The sequence below is a fragment of the Hibiscus syriacus genome, unplaced genomic scaffold, assembly GCF_006381635.1.
Source record: "Hibiscus syriacus cultivar Baekdansim isolate YM2019G1 unplaced genomic scaffold, ASM638163v2 tig00113719_pilon, whole genome shotgun sequence".
NCBI lineage: Eukaryota > Viridiplantae > Streptophyta > Magnoliopsida > Malvales > Malvaceae > Hibiscus > Hibiscus syriacus.
In genome coordinates, this window is record NW_024063467.1 from 348,516 (window position 1) to 366,793 (window position 18,278).

General features: G+C 36.4%; 1 protein-coding gene, 1 long non-coding RNA gene and 2 pseudogenes across 5 annotated transcripts; 3 read left to right on the forward strand and 1 right to left on the reverse strand.

The window, feature by feature from the left end:
* Nucleotides 1-1,018: 1,018 nt before the first annotated feature.
* On the reverse strand, nt 1,019-2,803 carry LOC120186721. The gene is made up of 2 exons (XR_005522226.1): nt 2,699-2,803; nt 1,019-1,818 (listed from the first exon to the last, which is right to left on the reverse strand). It is a non-coding gene; the product is annotated as an uncharacterized LOC120186721 (long non-coding RNA).
* A 2,430-nt stretch (nt 2,804-5,233) lies between these two features.
* LOC120186719 lies at nt 5,234-7,665 on the forward strand (annotated as a pseudogene).
* A 772-nt stretch (nt 7,666-8,437) lies between these two features.
* Nucleotides 8,438-11,123, forward strand: LOC120186622 (annotated as a pseudogene).
* A 2,471-nt stretch (nt 11,124-13,594) lies between these two features.
* On the forward strand, nt 13,595-17,228 carry LOC120186776 (serine/arginine-rich splicing factor RS40-like). Of its 4 annotated transcripts, none has more exons than XM_039190627.1 (6): nt 13,595-13,687; nt 14,435-14,545; nt 15,677-15,789; nt 15,886-16,133; nt 16,246-16,872; nt 16,962-17,228. In XM_039190627.1, the coding sequence occupies exons 2-6, from the start codon at nt 14,440-14,442 to the stop codon at nt 16,984-16,986; spliced, it is 1,119 nt and encodes a 372-aa protein (XP_039046558.1). In that variant the 5' UTR covers nt 13,595-13,687; nt 14,435-14,439; the 3' UTR covers nt 16,987-17,228. The 4 variants fall into 4 exon arrangements, with proteins under 4 accessions (XP_039046558.1, XP_039046560.1, XP_039046559.1 ...); XM_039190629.1 differs by lacking the exon at nt 13,595-13,687 and adding an exon at nt 15,146-15,463; XM_039190628.1 differs by lacking the exons at nt 13,595-13,687; nt 14,435-14,545 and adding an exon at nt 14,787-15,463.
* Nucleotides 17,229-18,278: the final 1,050 nt, after the last annotated feature.

The following is an 18,278-nucleotide window of genomic DNA, read 5'->3' on the forward strand; positions in this document are numbered from 1 at the left end:
GACTGAGTAGGTTTTAGCAAAACAGTGTCTACTGCTCTGAGTGCCACTCGAGCCGGTGGCAAGGTTTGCCTCATCGGACTCGGCCACAACGAGATGACCGTCCCTCTGACTCCGGCTGCAGCTAGGCTGTATCAATTTATTTATTTGTTTGTTTATTGGGAACCAGACGAGGACGACACTCACTGGCTCATGGATTGTTTGCAACCAGGTTGATGTCGATGGGGAAGGTTAGCTCGTTTTGCTTACCACCTTTTCCGCTCTATTTCTCTGTTTGGGGGTACCCTACCCTTTAACGGAGGTGGAGTTGACAGAACCCAAAGGATAAGACGGTTCGATGTGCAAGGATGGGTAAGAAGTTCTGTTTCTCAATAACATTGAAGATCACGCCCTGATATTTATGGCAATCGAATATGAGTTCTTAAAAAATAACAATATTTTTTTTACTATAGAGGTTACTTAATTCATTCATAGTATATAAATAACAATATTTATGACAATCGAATATTGAATAATTTATTTAATTTTATATTTTTATCAATAAGATAATGACACATATCATTGTTTTATTAAAATATCAAGTTTATTAAATTATTTATAATTAATATGTTGATCGAATTAAATCAATTTATAAATATAAAAAATTAAATTTATTGAAGTATGATTAAATTAATATAGTATATAAATATTGTACTTTTAGTAGTCCCTATACTAAGTAAAAGTTGTGGACTTAATCCATATATTCTAATTTAGTAACTTTGAACTCTTGTGCTTTTCAAATTTTGAAATTTAACCATTTGTTCCTGTAATATACGTAAGTCAAATTCGACCTCTGATAAAACATGGAAAGCTACCATTAATGAAACAAACCACACCTCACGGAACAAGTCTTGAGCACTTTGTGCCTCTAATGAATAGCACACATCTTTATATAAGCTTCATCTTTAACACTTTGCTTAACAGTACACAAGTCAGCAACTGCAAAACTATTGCTGCAGTTTCTCAAGGTAAGTCCCGGGACGGCGAAAAAAACCACATTCAATTCAGTACAATAGTTACAGGGAGAGATCCGTGTCCGAAACCACAAAGTTGCTAGCTTCACAGCATAACGATTAGGTTAACGTAATACATCGAATCATTTTGTCTGAGAGTTTGCTTCACCGACACGTAAGAGAAGAATAAACTCAGACGTATATCGTGATGGGAAATTCGAGAGGTATATAAACTCGATACTAAGAATTAATGACAATCACAAGGGTCGAGATAAAATGGGTTTAATCAACTGGCAAGCTTAAAAGCATCGATGAAGAGTCCATAAGTGAAACCCATCTTGAAATTGTTGAGAAGAGCAATGGGGAAGGTTACCTTCGGACGGCTGTAATAGAACCTTGTCACATACTCCGTCAGTAGCACACATACGACCGCTGCAATCACATCATTTACTCCTAAAGCTCCGAAGGACAGAGAGATTGTTTGTGCGACGTAAAAACCTCCCAACAGGGAGATTCCACCAAAAAGTGCCCTTCGAGAAGGGCTTCGAAAGTAATTCCTGGAAATGTCGGGCACAAGCCTTATGATGTCAACCAATCTTCGAGGACCTCCATTCTCTTGCACTGCTCGGATGGTAAGAAACCCTCGTGATGATCGAGTGGTAAAAGACTTTCCTGTAAAAAGTCTTGTTTGAGGAGACAAACCGAATTTGAAGCTTGCAGAAATCAAACTCATAAGTGTCGTTTATAGTTTTTTCGTCAAAACTGTTCAAAAGGATCAGACAGGATGCCTCTCCTGGAACACAGGTAGACGATAAGGTTGGACGTGAACCTGTGGATGGAGGAAAATAAAATCGTTAACAAAACAACGAAAAGAAAAGGAAATCGTGCGCGTGCATGTGTGTGTGTTCTTGGTATAATAATGAGACATTAAAAACAAGCATCCAATTAACAGCAAGCATCCAAGACATGGCCTGACTCAGCTGAAAAATCTACGGCATTTCAAATGCAAATTGTGTTGACATGGAATATATGATATCCTTCGGGTAATTATGAGCAGCCGACTCGACCTCTAGGCCAAAAAAGAAACACCATTGTTATCTTTCACCTATATGCTCACATGATCCAGCTAACTCGTTTTCTCCTATTCGACTCGAACTTCATAAGTAAACAAAAACTCATTTAACTACAGGATACTCTGTCTACACTCTACATCGACGAAATTCGATTAATTTCTTCTCCAGCAAATAGTAAACAAAACATTTCAAGGACAAAACCCAAATCCCAAATCACATCTAAGCCCTATCATGTCGAAAAAAGGAGCAGATAAACCAGCAGAACGGGTCCAATTAAGAATCAAAGGTGTTATGCATATTTTTATTAATCATTTGGGTAATCACAGCTTCACCATTGATATTCAACCTGGCATTTTAACCACTGCCCTCTACTATTCAAATTGAACTAATTTCAAATCTGTGCTCAAGAAGAAAAACCTATTCTTGAATGCCAAAACTGGGTCATACAGCAGCTTATTATGACGAACTTTGCTCAGACGAACTTTTCAGTAATAATCAACAATAAAAAGAACGAATTCAAAACCCCCAATTCCACAAATTTGGTAATTGTATGCACCTAACTTAGATTGTGTGAAAAAAAGATGCAAATTTAAGATCTTCATATGATTAGCTAAGCCATGGTTGAAGAGACTTTACCTACGAACCGAAACCCAGAAGATTCATAAGCTCCAGTTCCGCAAATATTATTGATAATGAACGGAATAGGATTTAGTGGCGGAAACCTTGTTCTTTTTCTTTTTCTCTTTTGTATTGAGAGGTGGATAATTTCGGTTCGGTCGAGTTGGAGTTAATTACATAATATGTCCTTAAATTATGATTTTTATTTTTATTTTAAATTGGTATTTAAATTTTTAAATATTCTAATTTAATCCTTATATTATGATACTTGTTCTAAATTAGTCCTCAAACTTTTGAACATTTCAATTTCATCCTCAAACTATGACCCTTATTATAAATCATTCCTTAAAATTTTAAATCTTCCAATTTCATCCCCAAATTCATCCAAATATGTAATTGATTTTAACCATAATTTAACCTAAACTTTATTTTTTTCAAACATATAATAATATAACTTGATCTAACGATTTTATTAACTTGGAACATGATTAGTATACATATATAATTTGGGTGAAATTGAAATGTTGAAAATGTTTGGGGACAAATTTAGAATGAATGATATATTTGGGGATGAAACTAAAATATGAAAAAGTTTGATGACTAATTTAGAATGATAGTCATAGTTTAAGGATAAAATTGAAATATTTAAAAGTATAGTACTAATTTAAAACGAGAAATATAGTTTGAAAATGTATGATGCGATTAACTCTTCAAGTTGTATAAGATATGTTTATTCTGGATATATATATATATATATATATATATTAAACTAATAATTATAATTAATTTTAGGGTATAGTACTCAAATGAGTCGATTATGGGATGTTGTTTTTTAAGTCAGTCGACTATTAAAAATTATAAAAATTTTCCCAACTATAGGATATTGTTTTTGTTGAGTCTCTCGACTATTAAAAATTGCAAAATAATTATTTGACTATTCATATGTTTCAAACTCGTCTTTGTCGTTAAAAAATTGATGATAGTCTAAGCTTGATGTTAACTTATTGACCGTTAAAAAATCGATAACAATCTAAGCTTGATGTTAACATATTTAATGAGATATAATAGTCGTTTGAGATTTTGGGATAAGATTTTATCGTATTACAATTAGTAGGTTAATAACTAGTTGTTAATTTTTTAACAGAAAATTATGAGTTTAGAACATATGAATAGTTGAGTGATCATTTTGCAATTTTTAATAGTCGTATGACTCAACAAAGTAATACCTTATAATTGGGGTATCATTTCGTAACTTTTAATAGTCAATGAACTCAACAAACCAGTATCATATAGTTAAGTGATCATTTGTGTTATTGAATAAATTAAGATATATATATATATAATAAAATTACAATATTAAAAGGATAGTCCATATAAAAATACGTCAATTATATTAAAGTTATCTTAGAATACAAATTAATCATTAATTAATGAAATATTAATTTACAAAGAGACGATCATAAAACATAATTAAATAAATTTAGAAAGAATAATAAATGTAAACAAATATTAGTAATAATAAGGTATGATAAATAATATAAACATTAACATAAATATATAATAACAATGATGTTATTATCTACCTGTATTTAAGAAATCTCCATTTTCGCATAACTTTTAATATAAATATTTACATTTGATATGATATAATATATATAATATATATTTTAAATAAAAAAAAATAATTATCTTTAAATATATAAAATTATCATTATTATTATCATGTCCTATTAAATCATATTTTTATCTTAAATGCTACCTAATTTCATTTTGAAGGGAAAAAAATCAACCCTATATGAATCTATTTTTTAAAAAATATCTATAAAATTAAGAGTAAATTATACTTGCCCTTGCGAAGAGCTGTCCATCGCTGCTCCAACGGTCTTTTCTGTAAAAACCAAAACTTTGTACAAAAGATAGACTCGATAATAGAGGGCGCACTGAGACAGACAAAGAGGTATGCCTTGGGAAGAGCTGTCCATTACTGCTCCAACGGACTTCTTCTTCTGTTGTGCTCTATCTCTATCTGCTAATCTCTTGCCAGGTTCGTCTCTCTCTCCCTATTTGTAGTTTTTTTTAGTGTTTTGGAGTTGATGGTTGAATTTGAAAACTGGGTTTTCTTAATCTCTGTCCGTGGAAAGGAACGATTTTGGATCTGGGGATGCCCAGTTTCGAGGTAGATTTTTCATGGGTTTTTGTTGAATTTTGCCTCTTATTTTGCGTGATTTTGATGGCTTTTTAGGTGATGGGCTGTGGTTGCTTTGGAGGTTTTGAGCTGATTGGGAAACAAATGGCTTTTCTTTTCATGTGATTAGGGTTTTCGATGGGTGATCATCTGGTTTGTTGAGGGTTTTGTGTGATAAAGTTTTTCTTTTTCTTATTTTATGTTAGATTGTGAATAATTTTCTTCTTTGAGCTTGGATTAAACTCTCATGGTTCTGTAGTTTCCTTTAAATTTTGCAAAGAATGCTTCATTTGGAGCTGAATTAAAGTGCTTGATTGTGATAATTGCAATTTTTTTACAGTTCCAGGAAATTCAAGAGAACTAAGATGAGTTCTCAGGTGCGCATGTAAGATTATGATGTTTTGGGTTGATATAATCTTGTCATGATTTCCAGTTCCGTGTTCTTCGATGCAAGTTTAGCTGTCAAAGCTCAACAACTACCAATGAAAGTCTTATGTTTTAGGAGTCTTGATCTCAAGTATGGATTTGGTAAGATTTGTGTGAACATGGAAATATATAAATCAAAGTTTTGACAATTAGAATTTGACTAGCTTGTTTCCTTGGGAGACTAAGTTGTTGCCAGCTGCCCTAAAGCCTAGGGGTGTTAAGCTTACATCCTGAATCACTTTTGATTAGTTGGACGTCTGAAAAGTGTTATGGCTGTTGCCAAGAGCAGCAGCTTCAATGAAACGTCAAAGCAGCCGTGTAATTGCTACAAAGTTGCTAGCTTGAGTGAAATGATATTGGAGACTGACCAAACTGCAAATTTGAGAGATCGATACATTCTTGGAGAGCAATTGGGTTGGGGTCAATTCGGTGTTATTAGTTTGTGCTCAGATAAGTTGATGAGAGAGGTGTTGGCATGCAAGTCCATATCTAAAGATAGATTGTTAACCTCTGATGATGCACGGAGTGTCAAGCTTGAAATCGAAATAATGACTAGGCTATCAGGGCATCCAAATGTTGTAGATCTCAAGGCTGTTTATGAGGACGAAGACTATGTTCATTTGGTTATGGAGTTTTGTGCAGGTGGGGAGCTTTTTCACCGGCTTGAGAGGTATGGCCGTTTTCCCGAGGCAGATGCTAGAGTCCTCTTTAGGCATCTGATGCAAGTGGTCCTATATTGTCACGAAATTGGGATTGTGCATAGAGATTTGAAGCCAGAGAATATCCTCTTAGCAACAAAAGCCTCATCATCACCAATCAAACTAGCAGATTTTGGTCTTGCAACATATATATCGAGAATGGTAGAGTTACGTTTCTTCTTTTCCCTTCTTTAACCAAGAACATTTTTCACACAGTACTTGTTTACTTCCTCGAAACTTTTGAGACTTCTATGTTTTGAACAATTCTGGTGTTTGTTACCAACAGGGCAGTGTTTGGTTGGGGGATATAATCAGGCTGCTGATATTTGGAGTGCTGGGGTGATTCTGTAAATACTTCTTAGTGGGACTCCACCATTTTGGGGTAAAACGAAATCATGGATATTTGATGCTGTGAGGGCAGCTGATTTGCAAATCCCATCAGATCCTTGGGATCGGATTTCTGGTTCTGCAAAGAATTTAGTCAGGGGAATGCTCAATACAGATCCTTCTCAAAGGCTCACTGCACTGCAGGTTTTAGGTATGTCGGATTCCCTGCAAACAATCGTCGTAAATTTACCGGTGCACGCAGATGACATTAGAATGATAATTTAATCATTATCTTCCGACTTCCATGGCTATTTAAGGATGTATAAGTCACTGTAGATTGTTTCCTTTCTTGCATGTTACCGGAAATTTCCATCTTCAACCAAAAGCTTAATGTTAAATCGTTTTCTTTTAGACCATTCATGGATGAAGAATGATGAATCTTGTCGAGCAGAATCAAATGAGGTTGTATACCAAAGTTGTGGAGAGTTGGAGTTTCATAGTGGCTCATTTTCCATGTCTAGGGATCAGGATATCAGCTTTGGTGCTGGATCGCCAATCATTTATGATGTTCAGTCACCGACGTTAACCTACAGAACATCGTTTTCTTCTTCCTTTGTGGAGCCATCTACACCTTGCTTAGCAACGGGTGGATTTTCTTTCCGCAGCATCAATTCTGATACCTTAGAATTTCATTCTGCCATTCCTTCAATGCCGAGCTTTGCATTCTTCAGCCCTAGTTCCAGGGTTGAAGAAGAGAGTTGCAAATCAGATTTGTCGACCAACATTATTCAGATGGAGAGATTAAATGGAGGTAATTTGTGCTAAATCATCTTACAAATCTTTATGATTTGTTGTTCTCATACTGAAATTATGTCTTGCTTCATCACATGAATGCAGGGTTGGACAAGCTGCTCGTATTAACCGATTCTTCGCTTTGCTTTGGGCCCGAGGCAAGAGAAAAGGAGATCAAGGCAGCTGAATTCGAAAGGACAGGAGGAACGAGCGGGTCCAGGTTGTTGTTGGCCTTCCACAGCAAGAGGAACCGCACCATCGGTCACGGCAAGCGAGAACAACTCGATTTCATGGTGTCTGAATCTGTCATCCGATGGGCATCATGCACAAATCTCCCAACAGCCACGTCCCTCAGGTCATCTCTCGTCTGTTGAGCTGTCGGTGTGAATCGAAATAGTTCCGATGGAGGGTCAACATTGCACATCCGGTGCATAGCACCGGCTCGTAAGCCCGGCGTTATTGGATTGCTGGCTTTAGCATTTTAACCGGTAGATACAAGTAGGTAGAGACCGAGAGTAACAAGTTGGTGGTTGCTGGGACTTTGATTCGTTGTATAAAAGGAACTTTACAAAATTTTTCCAGGTTTCATATTTTGGCTTGTTTAAACAGTAAATGTGTAATATTCTGTATCAGCTTCCTCTGTTTATTTTTAAACACGTATTTGACCCTCAAAGTTATCCACTTTTATCACTTTGGTACTTGAAGTTGGTATTTGACACTAAGTACTCTCAGAACAAAATCCATCGTCTTCTCTTCTCTTGCACCGAACAAAGGCGAAGCTGTTTCCACCAGGTTGCCAAAGGCCGATAATTTCGACAGCGTTAGCTTCAAGAGCCTGGGAGCTTGCAAGCTCAGGATTCCCTGGCATCGGGACCGGAACCGGCTCAAATGTCACTGATAGCAATGAACTTTCAGTTAGTTTCGACATCGAAACATTATATATTCCACGGTTAACAAGCTCAACCACCAAGTTCTGTAGATTGCCAATGTCGTCCTTTTCAAAAATCGACGTGGTTCCTCAACAGTTTCAAGGGAAGACAGCAAAGAAACGCCACCGTATGAAAATTGTCAAAGGCTTACTGGCTTAGGGCGTCATTACAGATTACACCTGATATCATTTTGGTAAAATCCGATCTTCATATGGTCCACGTGTCAGCTGATGGGTCGTTCATGAGGTCAGCTCTTCACGAGATTCTGGTCTCTGACCTCCAGCACTTCACGTTCAAGCTCACGATTCTCCATAAACATCAAAATAAATAAAAATAAAAATCCGTAACTCAGTGGCTTATCTTTATTTCTCCGCTGAGTTCGTTGTTCCAGCTCAACTCGGTCCTTTAACTCAAAACTCCTCTGTTCTCTCTCTCTCTACATATATTTAATTATCTTTTTGGATTCCATGGGACGGAATCCACCACGTCATCTCTGGAACCTCAATCATCAATCGTTGTTGGTTTCTCTGTTCACTTTTCCTTTGGCCTATGAATCAAATGGCTCTCCGCCGTTTAATTCTGCTCTTTTTAGCCCTTTCGTTTCTCGTTTCTTCACTTCACGCCAGTGAAGGTGATGCCGATCCGGTTTACAAGTAAGTTTACTCGATTCACTTCTCTTGATTCGCAGCTTCAGTCGTTTTGATTTCAATTCTTTCTGTCTTTTTAAGGAAAATTTGATTGATTAGCAGCTGAAAGAAGAATATTCTTGTTAGAAGAACCCATAATTGTAGTTTTTTTTTTTAAATTTTTTATGCTGTTTAGAATTTTTCTATATTTGGAATAATTCTATTATTGGTTAGTTTAATGACCTTATCCTTTTTTCCGGGAAATTTAACTTGATTTGTGATTCCTATGCTGCTTTTATTTGCTTGTTGATTTTCGCGGTTGTTCATTTATTAGGGCTTGTTTGGAGGAGTGTGAGATAAGTGGGTGCGTGGGGAAAATTTGTTTCCAACACTGTAAATTCTCATCCGATGGGAAACCGATTGATGGGACGTGGTATTTACAAGAGCCTCTCTATCAGAAATGGAAGCAGTGGGATTGTCGTGCTGATTGTCAGTACCACTGTATGATTGCTAGAGAAGATCAAGGGAGAAACATGGGGATAAACCGATCAAATATCATGGGAAATGGCCTTTTCAACGTGTTTACGGGATCCAGGTTCTCAGAATTTCATCTTTGTATCATTGTTTTGTTGTTTGCCTTTTTGGATTGTTGTTCTTGTTCGTGATGATGTTTTGTTCTGGTGTTTTTAGAGCCTTTGCTGTTGCTTTCTCTGCACTAAGCCTTGCTGTGCAGTTTCATGGTTGGCTATCGTTTTTTATCCTTCTGAATTACAGGTTGCCTTTGAGGCCTGATAAAAGGACTTATTATGAATATACTGGCTTGTGGCACGTCTACGCCGTCTTGGCAATGAACTTCTGGTTCTGGAGTGCCATTTTCCGCAGTCGGTAAGTGATCCTCTTTATGTTCGTTTGGACTGGTAATCTTTAAGCATCCGCTAATTGTACCTGATCTATTAGGAGCCTGGGTCAGGTTCTTAGTCATAGAAGCCTCTTTTATGCCTTTAGGAAGTAATTTTGAGAAGTTTTGATCGGGTCTTATAATCATTGTAAAACGTTATTGATTTATTTTTGTTGTTGATTTATTTTGTCTGGAGTTATCTAACTTAAGTACTTATAGAGCTGTTGAGTTGACCGAGAAGCTAGATTATTCATCTGCTGTTGCATTAGTTGGATATAGTCTTATTCTAGCGATTCTAAGAGCTTTTAATTTGAGAGATGAAGCTTCAAGAGTCATGGTTGCTGCTCCACTGATTGCATTTGTGACTACACACATCTTGTATCTGAACTTCTACAAACTTGATTATGGTAATTCTTTCTTTGTTACCCTCACAAAACAAGATTATCTGCATTCATCATAGTTTGCCTCTAGATTTGGGCTTATGCATACAGCTTTGTTCTATCAATTTTATTTAATTGCAACACATTATAGTTTCAACTTCCTGAATAAAATAACTGCTTGTCAAAGCTCCGATTCTGATCGATTTTTACTCCAATGCACTCTTGAAATTTGAAACGGATTTGCCTAATAGCTAGTTTTTATGCATCAGAACTTCGTTTCTACCATGTTTTCAGTTTTCACTCATCTACTAGGCTGAGCTATTCTTACATCATAAAAAACTTAGACAAACACTTTGTTCTTTTTTTATTGTAACTATTTTCGCTTTGACCGGTACTATGCGATTAGCAGCTCCTACTAGGTTCATGCTGCACCCTATTCATAAATCGGATTTGTTTGCAGGTCTAAATATGAAAGTTTGTATGGCCATGGGTGTAGCCCAAATTCTCATATGGGGAGTGTGGGCTGGTGTAACTTGCCATCCATCACGCTGGAAGGTTTGGCTATTTGTTGTGGGAGGAATCCTACTCGTGTTCCTGGGAATATACGACTTCCCACCGTACAAGGGGTTTGTTGATTCGATTGCTCTATGGCACGCTATCAGTATCCCTCTTACTTACATTTGCTGGAGCTTTGTCCAGGATGATGCAGAGTTGAGCACATCAACCCTCCTTAAGAAAACAAACTGATATTTCTTCGTTGGACTCATGCACTAACCTCTGCATGACACAACTATTTCACATTTCGTTTGCCTATGCTCGATGTTTTCTTCGCAATGCAAGGATATGCAGTGTAATTGAAGTCTTTAGACTCTGGTCTTTGTTTTTTGTCGTGGCGATCGATATAGTCACAAAGGCCGTTGTCCGACTTCGATGTAAATTTCTGTGTTGTATCTTTCAACTAGCTTGTTTTACCTGCAATGCTTGATTAGTCAGTCTTGTGTTGTAGGATATGCTTATCATTTTTCGTTGCATCATTTTAACTTGTAATAAGACAATGAAGCTTAGCTATGTTTTATATTCTTCGAAAAAGACAGAAGATAAGGCTGCCCCAGATGGATGTATTGTGAAGCCCATTGGATTTAACCTTACCAATACTTGGGCTATGGTTAGCTTGATTTTTTCCCCGATTGTCCTCTCGATTTTTACGGTTTTGTCTTAATTAGTTTAGACCAACTCAAGTAGTACATGTCTGGCCGTAGAAATTTTATGCATATATAAGAATTCAAACTAGAAATTTGTTTAAGTAATATTGAGTTATAAGGGTTCACTCTCGAAATTTATTTAAGTTATATTAAATTATTAATAAATTTTTAAATACAATAAATTTTTAAATAATTTTTTAACACATATTATATAGACACGGATGAAAAGAGGCAATCGCCGGCGACATGATATTTTTTTTTTCATTTTTATTTTATCTTTGTTTTGATTGTTAATTACACATTATCCTCTTACATTGATTGCTCCATCTCTGACTATGATCTTATCCAACTTAAGTTAGCCTTTGTAAATTTGTACGACCTCGAATGAATTTTAAGACCCATAAACATCTCTATTTTCTTCCTAATTGAATCCTGTGTTCTATTCGGACATCAAAGATATTAATTATCTCTTAAGTCAAAGATATTAGCACAAACTGTGGGTACAGAACACAGTTTCTTATTCCCTTTCTGGTTTACTCATGTTTTTCAAACATATAATAATATAACTTAGCCTAATGATTTTTTGACAAAGGATGTGATTGTATCTAAATATAACGTAGGGTGAAATTAGAATGTTCAAAAAGTTTGAGGACTAATTTAGAATGAATGTTATAGTTTGGGATGAAATTGAATGTTCAAAGTTTGAGATAATTTAAAATGTTATTCGTGGTTTAGGATGAAATTAGAATATTTAAAAATTTAAGGACCAATTTAAATGATGGTCATACTTTGAGGATATGATACAATTTACTCATATAAATATTGTAAGGGTAAACTACACCGATCATCACTGAATTTTATTCTCTCTCATATTTCAGTACTTTAAAACCGTTCAATCTCCTCGTTGAATTTAATGTAATTAGTTTTTTTTTCCACTCAACTGTTACCCCTGCTCAAATTATAAATTATAAAACTTGCCACATAATATCAGTGTTGACCAGATCTTTGTTTGGAACAAGCCAACTTGTTTTAAAGTGATGGCGAGGAAATTTGTTTGGAGCAACCAATTTTCCTCCTCCACTAGATCCTGTTGCAGACTACCATTCCGCAAGAGACTCTGTCTTCCATGGCTGTTTCTCCTCGAGTTCTCCCGCTAGAAAGCGGCGCCCATCGCCATCTCCGATATTAGCAGACTTAAACCTGGTAAACTCTCTTCTTTCCTTGTCTCAAGAAATCTCCGCCCTCAAACCTCTTCAATATCTTCTAATACGAAAGTCCCTTTCCACCATAAACAAGTCCATTCGAAGAGCTTGTTCGATACCCAATTACTATCTCCTTCTCTACTTCAACCCTCCTCTGCTTCGAAGAAATGTACATCGTTTTACAAAGAATTAAAACTTTGATTGACGATTGCTCCAATGGATGCAAGATGTGGTTGCCCATGCGAATCGCACGTTTGGCCAACAGTTTCCGCGAGCTTACCCTCGAATTATCCACTCCCTTCGACATTTCCCCCGACGATGATCTTCTCAGGCGAGACGTTTCAGCTTTGCTCGATCTGATTAAGAAAGAGATCATCCTAGATCATTGAAGTTTGTCGCAGGGAAGAAATCTAAAGTGGTGATGGCGGGCCCAGTGGAGGAGACTGGATATTTACCTCTTTTTTTTTAACTTTTTTCTTCTTCTTTTTTTTACTTGGAAAATGATAACTAAAAATATAATAAAAAATCACTCATAACGTCGTTACTGGGAAACGAATGAATGAACAAAAAAGCTAAACACATTAAATTTAGTAAGAAAATTGAACAATTTTAAAGTACAGTGAGTGAAATAAGAAAGAGAGAAAAATTTAGTGATAACCTGTGTAATTTACTCATATTGTAAACTTAACAATGTGTGACTTATACTTTAAAAAGTTTGACTTCGATCCATTATGATGATTTTCTCTGTTTTGGATATTCTGATTGATTTGGATACGTGGTTTACGTTCGTGGATAGTTTTCTCACGTTGTTTGACTCTGATTTGTGATTTGTCAATGGTATTTTAATAGTTTTATCCCTTTTGTGATTCATTTATCGATGCAGTCAGATTTGTTCGAGCATTAGTTGGGTTTTTTAACCCTTTTCTTTTATGGTCATTGTATAATCTAGATGACTAGTTTTTGTATCAATAATTATAAAAAATGTTCTAATTATAATTTAATTTACGTTTAGAGTTATGCTTATAAATCTTCATAGTTATTATGAATATCTTCTATTTTTAACAAAACTAGAGGATTTCAATTAAAAAATAATAATGAATATGAAATATCAAATAGTATTTGGGTCAAATTAGGATTTACTTAATATATTTCAGGCCATTTTCACAAATATCTCAAAAACTGGGGGCTTGACTTGAGAAATACGAACGTTATTTTCATCTCGCTATTTATTGACTTACGAGCCTCACATTTCAGATTATTTCGTGAAAAATATCGCGAGGCTTTGTAACTAGGGTTTCGAACTTTCTCTGATTGTTTCACCCTGATATCGCTGCTTCCGAAGGTAATTCCTCACTCTAATCATCGTTTCCTTGTTCAATTTCTATGAAATTTTATTTTCCGGAGCTTTTTTATTTTCCCCCATGAAGATGTGTAAATGAAGGAAAATCTAGTTTCTTATAGATGTAATTTGTTCAGTTCCAATCGTTTATCTCGCCTTATTTGTCTTCTTAGTATTTATGATGAGATTTTAGCTCAGATCTATGATTTGCATATCTTTATGGTAGATTTGGTTGTTGTTTGATTTCATTTTTCATTTATGTAGATCCAGTAGCTGTAATTGTGTTTTTAGCTCCCCTTCCTTTGAAAGACCTCGAGAACATCCTTCACTAGACCGCGGTGAATAATTTGCTTATTTATCTCGAAAAGAATGCTTTCTCTTTTTATTGTATGATGAATCAAAATATAAAGAATGAAAGATGTGTAATTAATTTGGAGAAAGTCTCTTCTTCTGGAGTATGTTTTATGAAAATGGCCTCAGTGCTATATTTTAAATAGCCGCGAAGATATCCTTGTCTTGTTGGTTATCTTTGGTTTTGTCTCTTAAGCCTCTATTTCTTTACTAAATAGGCTTTGAAATAGTTGTTGATGCTGCTGCTATGTTCATTCTATTTTAATTATGTTAGAGTGTGTTAGTGCCTGATAGGTTACACTCTTGTTTTGACTTGTTCTTCCATAAATTTGCATGAGTATGCACATGTATGTCTCTCTCTGTGTGAAATACTGATGGAAAGTTGTCACATCTGCTCAGGCAACATGAGACCCATTTTCTGTGGAAACTTTGAGTATGATGCCCGGCAGTCTGATTTGGAAAGACTTTTCAGAAAATTTGGGAGAGTTGAAAGAGTAGATATGAAGTCTGGTAAGTATTGTTTCTCATTATCTATGTTATTTGTTCTATGTGAGAATGATGCTATTGGTGCAATTTGATGGATGTGTTAATTGTAAAAGTTTCAAGAGTATTTTGGGCTTAAAAAGCTGTTTTCTTGATTACTATGTCAGTTAAATTCTATTCCACGTAGTTTTTAGTTCCAAATATGTAAATGAATCCAAGCTAATTTTTGGTGTTGAACTCTAATTCCTCAAAAAAACCTGCTTGAAAAAATTTCTAAGTATAATCGTGGTATTATATTAAAAGAAACTTAATTTGAATTCTTACGGTAAGTATAATACTCTTTAATTGTAAATGTCTGTTAAAAGTTAAAATATGGAGCAATATGTGTGCACATGTCGCGATGAGTTAAAGTTCCTGCAGCAACGAGGAATGTTGAGTATCCTACTTCCAGAGCATTAAGGTGTTGGTCCCCTATCATGATGGCTGTGCAGCAGTATGACCTCGTAATACACGACACAGCAGCATCAATCATCCTTCGTTGAGTTTTACTGGGGGTCCATGATGTTTAAGGGGAAAAAAGTAATTTTGAAAAATAAACCCCCATACTCAACATTTTCTTTGGCGCAGGATTTTCTTGGGATCTAACGGAGGAGCTCCTCAGAATTCTGTTTCATGCATGTGATGAGCTTCCTCTTCTTGCTTTCAAGAAGAGTCACTCTAATCCGCAATGGCACCAATCATCCCTCATTTTCCTCCGGCATTTTTTCATTTCATTCATCATGACTTTTTCCCAGCCCTCAAATTCAGACATGTTTCAAGGTAGAAACATTACTGACCTCATGGCAGAGGCTGCAGAAATATGGAGAAGGCACATTAATTCCTTGCCCTACCTGAGATCCATTTTTGGATTCTTGTTCCTTGACATCACTTAGTTCATCGCTCAAGGTCTGTTACTACTTTAACTGGTCTTAGTTTATAGATTATATGGAGCTTGCCAAAATTTGTCCTTGGGCAGCAGTTTAGGTGGTTTGTTTCTTGCCGGAGAGGAAATGCCAACTGATAGAAGATTCCTTTGGTTGGAGGATTCATTGTATCTTAGTTAATCATTTTCCACCATTGTGAAACTCCTAATGAGTCCAATTTTTTTCTGGTATGTAGGATTTGCTTTCATCTATATGGAGGATGAGAGAGATGCTGAAGATGCCATCCGAGCACTTGATCGAACAGAATTTGGTCAAAAAGGACGTAGGCTTCGTGTTGAATGGACAAAGGTATTGATTCGGTATTGTTACTTTTGACAGATCATTGAACTGCTTTTCTGTTTGCTTTCTCATCTAAGTAAATTCCTTTTTATTAATGTGTTGAAGCATGAGCGTGGCATTAGAAGGCCCGAGGGAGGTGGGGGTGGTTCAAGAAGATCTGCTGCCAATACAAGACCTTCAAAGACTCTATTTGTCATCAATTTTGATCCATATCACACTCGGACTAGGGATTTGGAAAGGCACTTTGAGTCATATGGAAAGATTGTAAATGTAAGGATCAGGAGGAATTTTGCATTTGTACAATATGATTCCCAGGATGATGCCACCAGAGCATTGGAGGCTACAAATATGAGGTAGGATGCCTACTTCCCAAGAAGAATTGTCAATTATTTTCTCCTTTATTTCAAAAATATTCAGTAAATCTTATTATTTTTTCCTGAACCATGGTCTCTTGTCTAATTGCAGCAAGCTGATGGATAGAGTTATTTCGGTAGAATATGCAGTTCGAGATGATGATGATCGCCGAAATGGTTGTACTGAAACTCGTGATAGGTCACCTGAGAGAGGTCGTGACAGAAGGCGATCACCAAGTCCTTACCGAAGAGAGAGGGGTAGCCCCAATTATGGCCGTGGCTCTAGTCGTAGTCCTTATAAGGACAGGGGGAGCCCTGATTATGGTCGTGGCCACAGTCCAAGTCACTATAAGAGAGATAGAGGTAGCCCTGAGTATGGCCAGATCACCAGCCGTAGTCCTCCCCGAAGAGAGAGGGCTGGCTCTGACCATGCTCGTGGCTCCAGCCGAAGTCCTTACAGGACAGATAGGGCTAGCCCCGAGAATATCCAAGGCCCCAGCCCTAGTCCTTATAGGAGAGAGAAACGAAGTGCTGAAAATGATGGTAGCCCCCATCATAGTCCTTACAGAAGAGAGAGGCGCACTTCCGACAATGGTCATGGAGTAGACCATAGCCCATATGGAAGGGAGAGAGCTAGCCCAGAGAATGGTCGTGGTCCCAGCCCAAGCTCTATGCCAGAAAGAAGGGCCAGCCCTTATGGTGGTGAAGCTGAAAGTCCAGCCAATGAGAGATATCGCAGGTCCGTATCGTTATGATCTATAAGTTTTTCTTCATCTTTTGGTTCGGAGAGAATCGGTTTCACTTTATATTTTGCCATTTGAACTGCAGTCAATCGCCGGCGGCGGAGGAATGATTAGGATCCAGAGAAAGCATATGGAAGGAAGATCTGTCTTAGTGGTAAAACTCAGTTGGAAGCATTGTTATTTGTTGTTCGTCTTTGGTGACAAAACCGTTTATGCAAATTCCATTTAGAGCTGGATTCTCTGACCTTTTGCTGTAGTGCATAGTTCTAAAACGCTGGATTTTCTATCTAGTTTTGGTGCTATGGGGACATCCTGTTTTACTTTGAACTTTGAAACTCGTTTCTTTTTGTCACCTTGACTACCCTTTCATGCTTATTAGCTATCATCTCTATCTTGTTTTCTGAAATGTCTGTCTATCGTTTAGAATTTCATCGATAACCGATCTCTGAAAGCCATCGGACACCAGCAACGCTGCCTTTACTTCCGAAGAGAAACTTATAAAATAAAAAATCCATTAATCCTTTGCGTACTCTATTTTTGAAAAATCATGGGAACAAGGAAAACAATGACAAAATAATAAAAATAATCACAATATTAATGAATATTTGTAATTGAGATATTGCATGCACTACCGAAACAAAACAAAGAAAAACCCTAGAAATGATAAATACGATATGAACATGTCACCTTTTGCTCTTTTTTTAATAAAAGAATCAGAGCAATGGACAAAAAAGGAAGAAGAAAAATCATAACAGAGAACCAACACACTATCATCACCATGAGTAGTGCTTTACATTACTTTTTAATATATATATATATAAATATATATTAATCAATTGATCCGAGTCCAGATATTAGGGGTGTGCAAATCTAGGTACCGGAACATCCGGGTCAACTATTTCTCGGCCCGTGTCTCGATCCGGATGTTCCGGGTACCTGGTTTTCAAGTACCCGGATTTTACGGGTACCCGTATATCGGTTACCCGGATACCCGAATTTTTTTTCTTCAAATTATTAAATAAAAAAACACAAAAACTTAGAGGTAAAATTAGTAACAGTTACAAAGCAAACTTGGGAGGAAGCCATAAAATCAAAGGTATGAAGCACTTGGTACCTTCAGAAACTTGTGTGCTTGTGCATGTACATTTGTATGTATTGTGCTTTCTGTGCAAAATACACAGTTTTGAACTTAGATACTTATTACGGGCGGGACACAGAATTTACATAATTTAAGCTTTATCTGGGTAGAATTTTTCTCAACTGGTTTATGTATGTCTAGAAGTTACTTTAAGATGAAAAATAAACCATATTCCAAACACTGGATCATGTTGAAGAACCCATTGGTGTAACTTTTTGATGGTTAGTTCTCAGACTCATCGTTCCAAACTTTCATTGCTAAACA

What these genes read in the sequence shown, in the direction of transcription:
- LOC120186776 (XM_039190627.1), top strand. Translation starts at nt 14,440, where the DNA reads ATGAGACCCATTTTCTGTGGAAACTTTGAGTATGATGCCCGGCAGTCT. An exon ending in TTCGTGTTGAATGGACAAAG is followed by an intron (nt 15,790 to 15,885) that starts GTATTGATTCGG and finishes AATGTGTTGAAG; the next exon opens with CATGAGCGTGGCATTAGAAG. An exon ending in GCCAATGAGAGATATCGCAG is followed by an intron (nt 16,873 to 16,961) that starts GTCCGTATCGTT and finishes TTTGAACTGCAG; the next exon opens with TCAATCGCCGGCGGCGGAGG.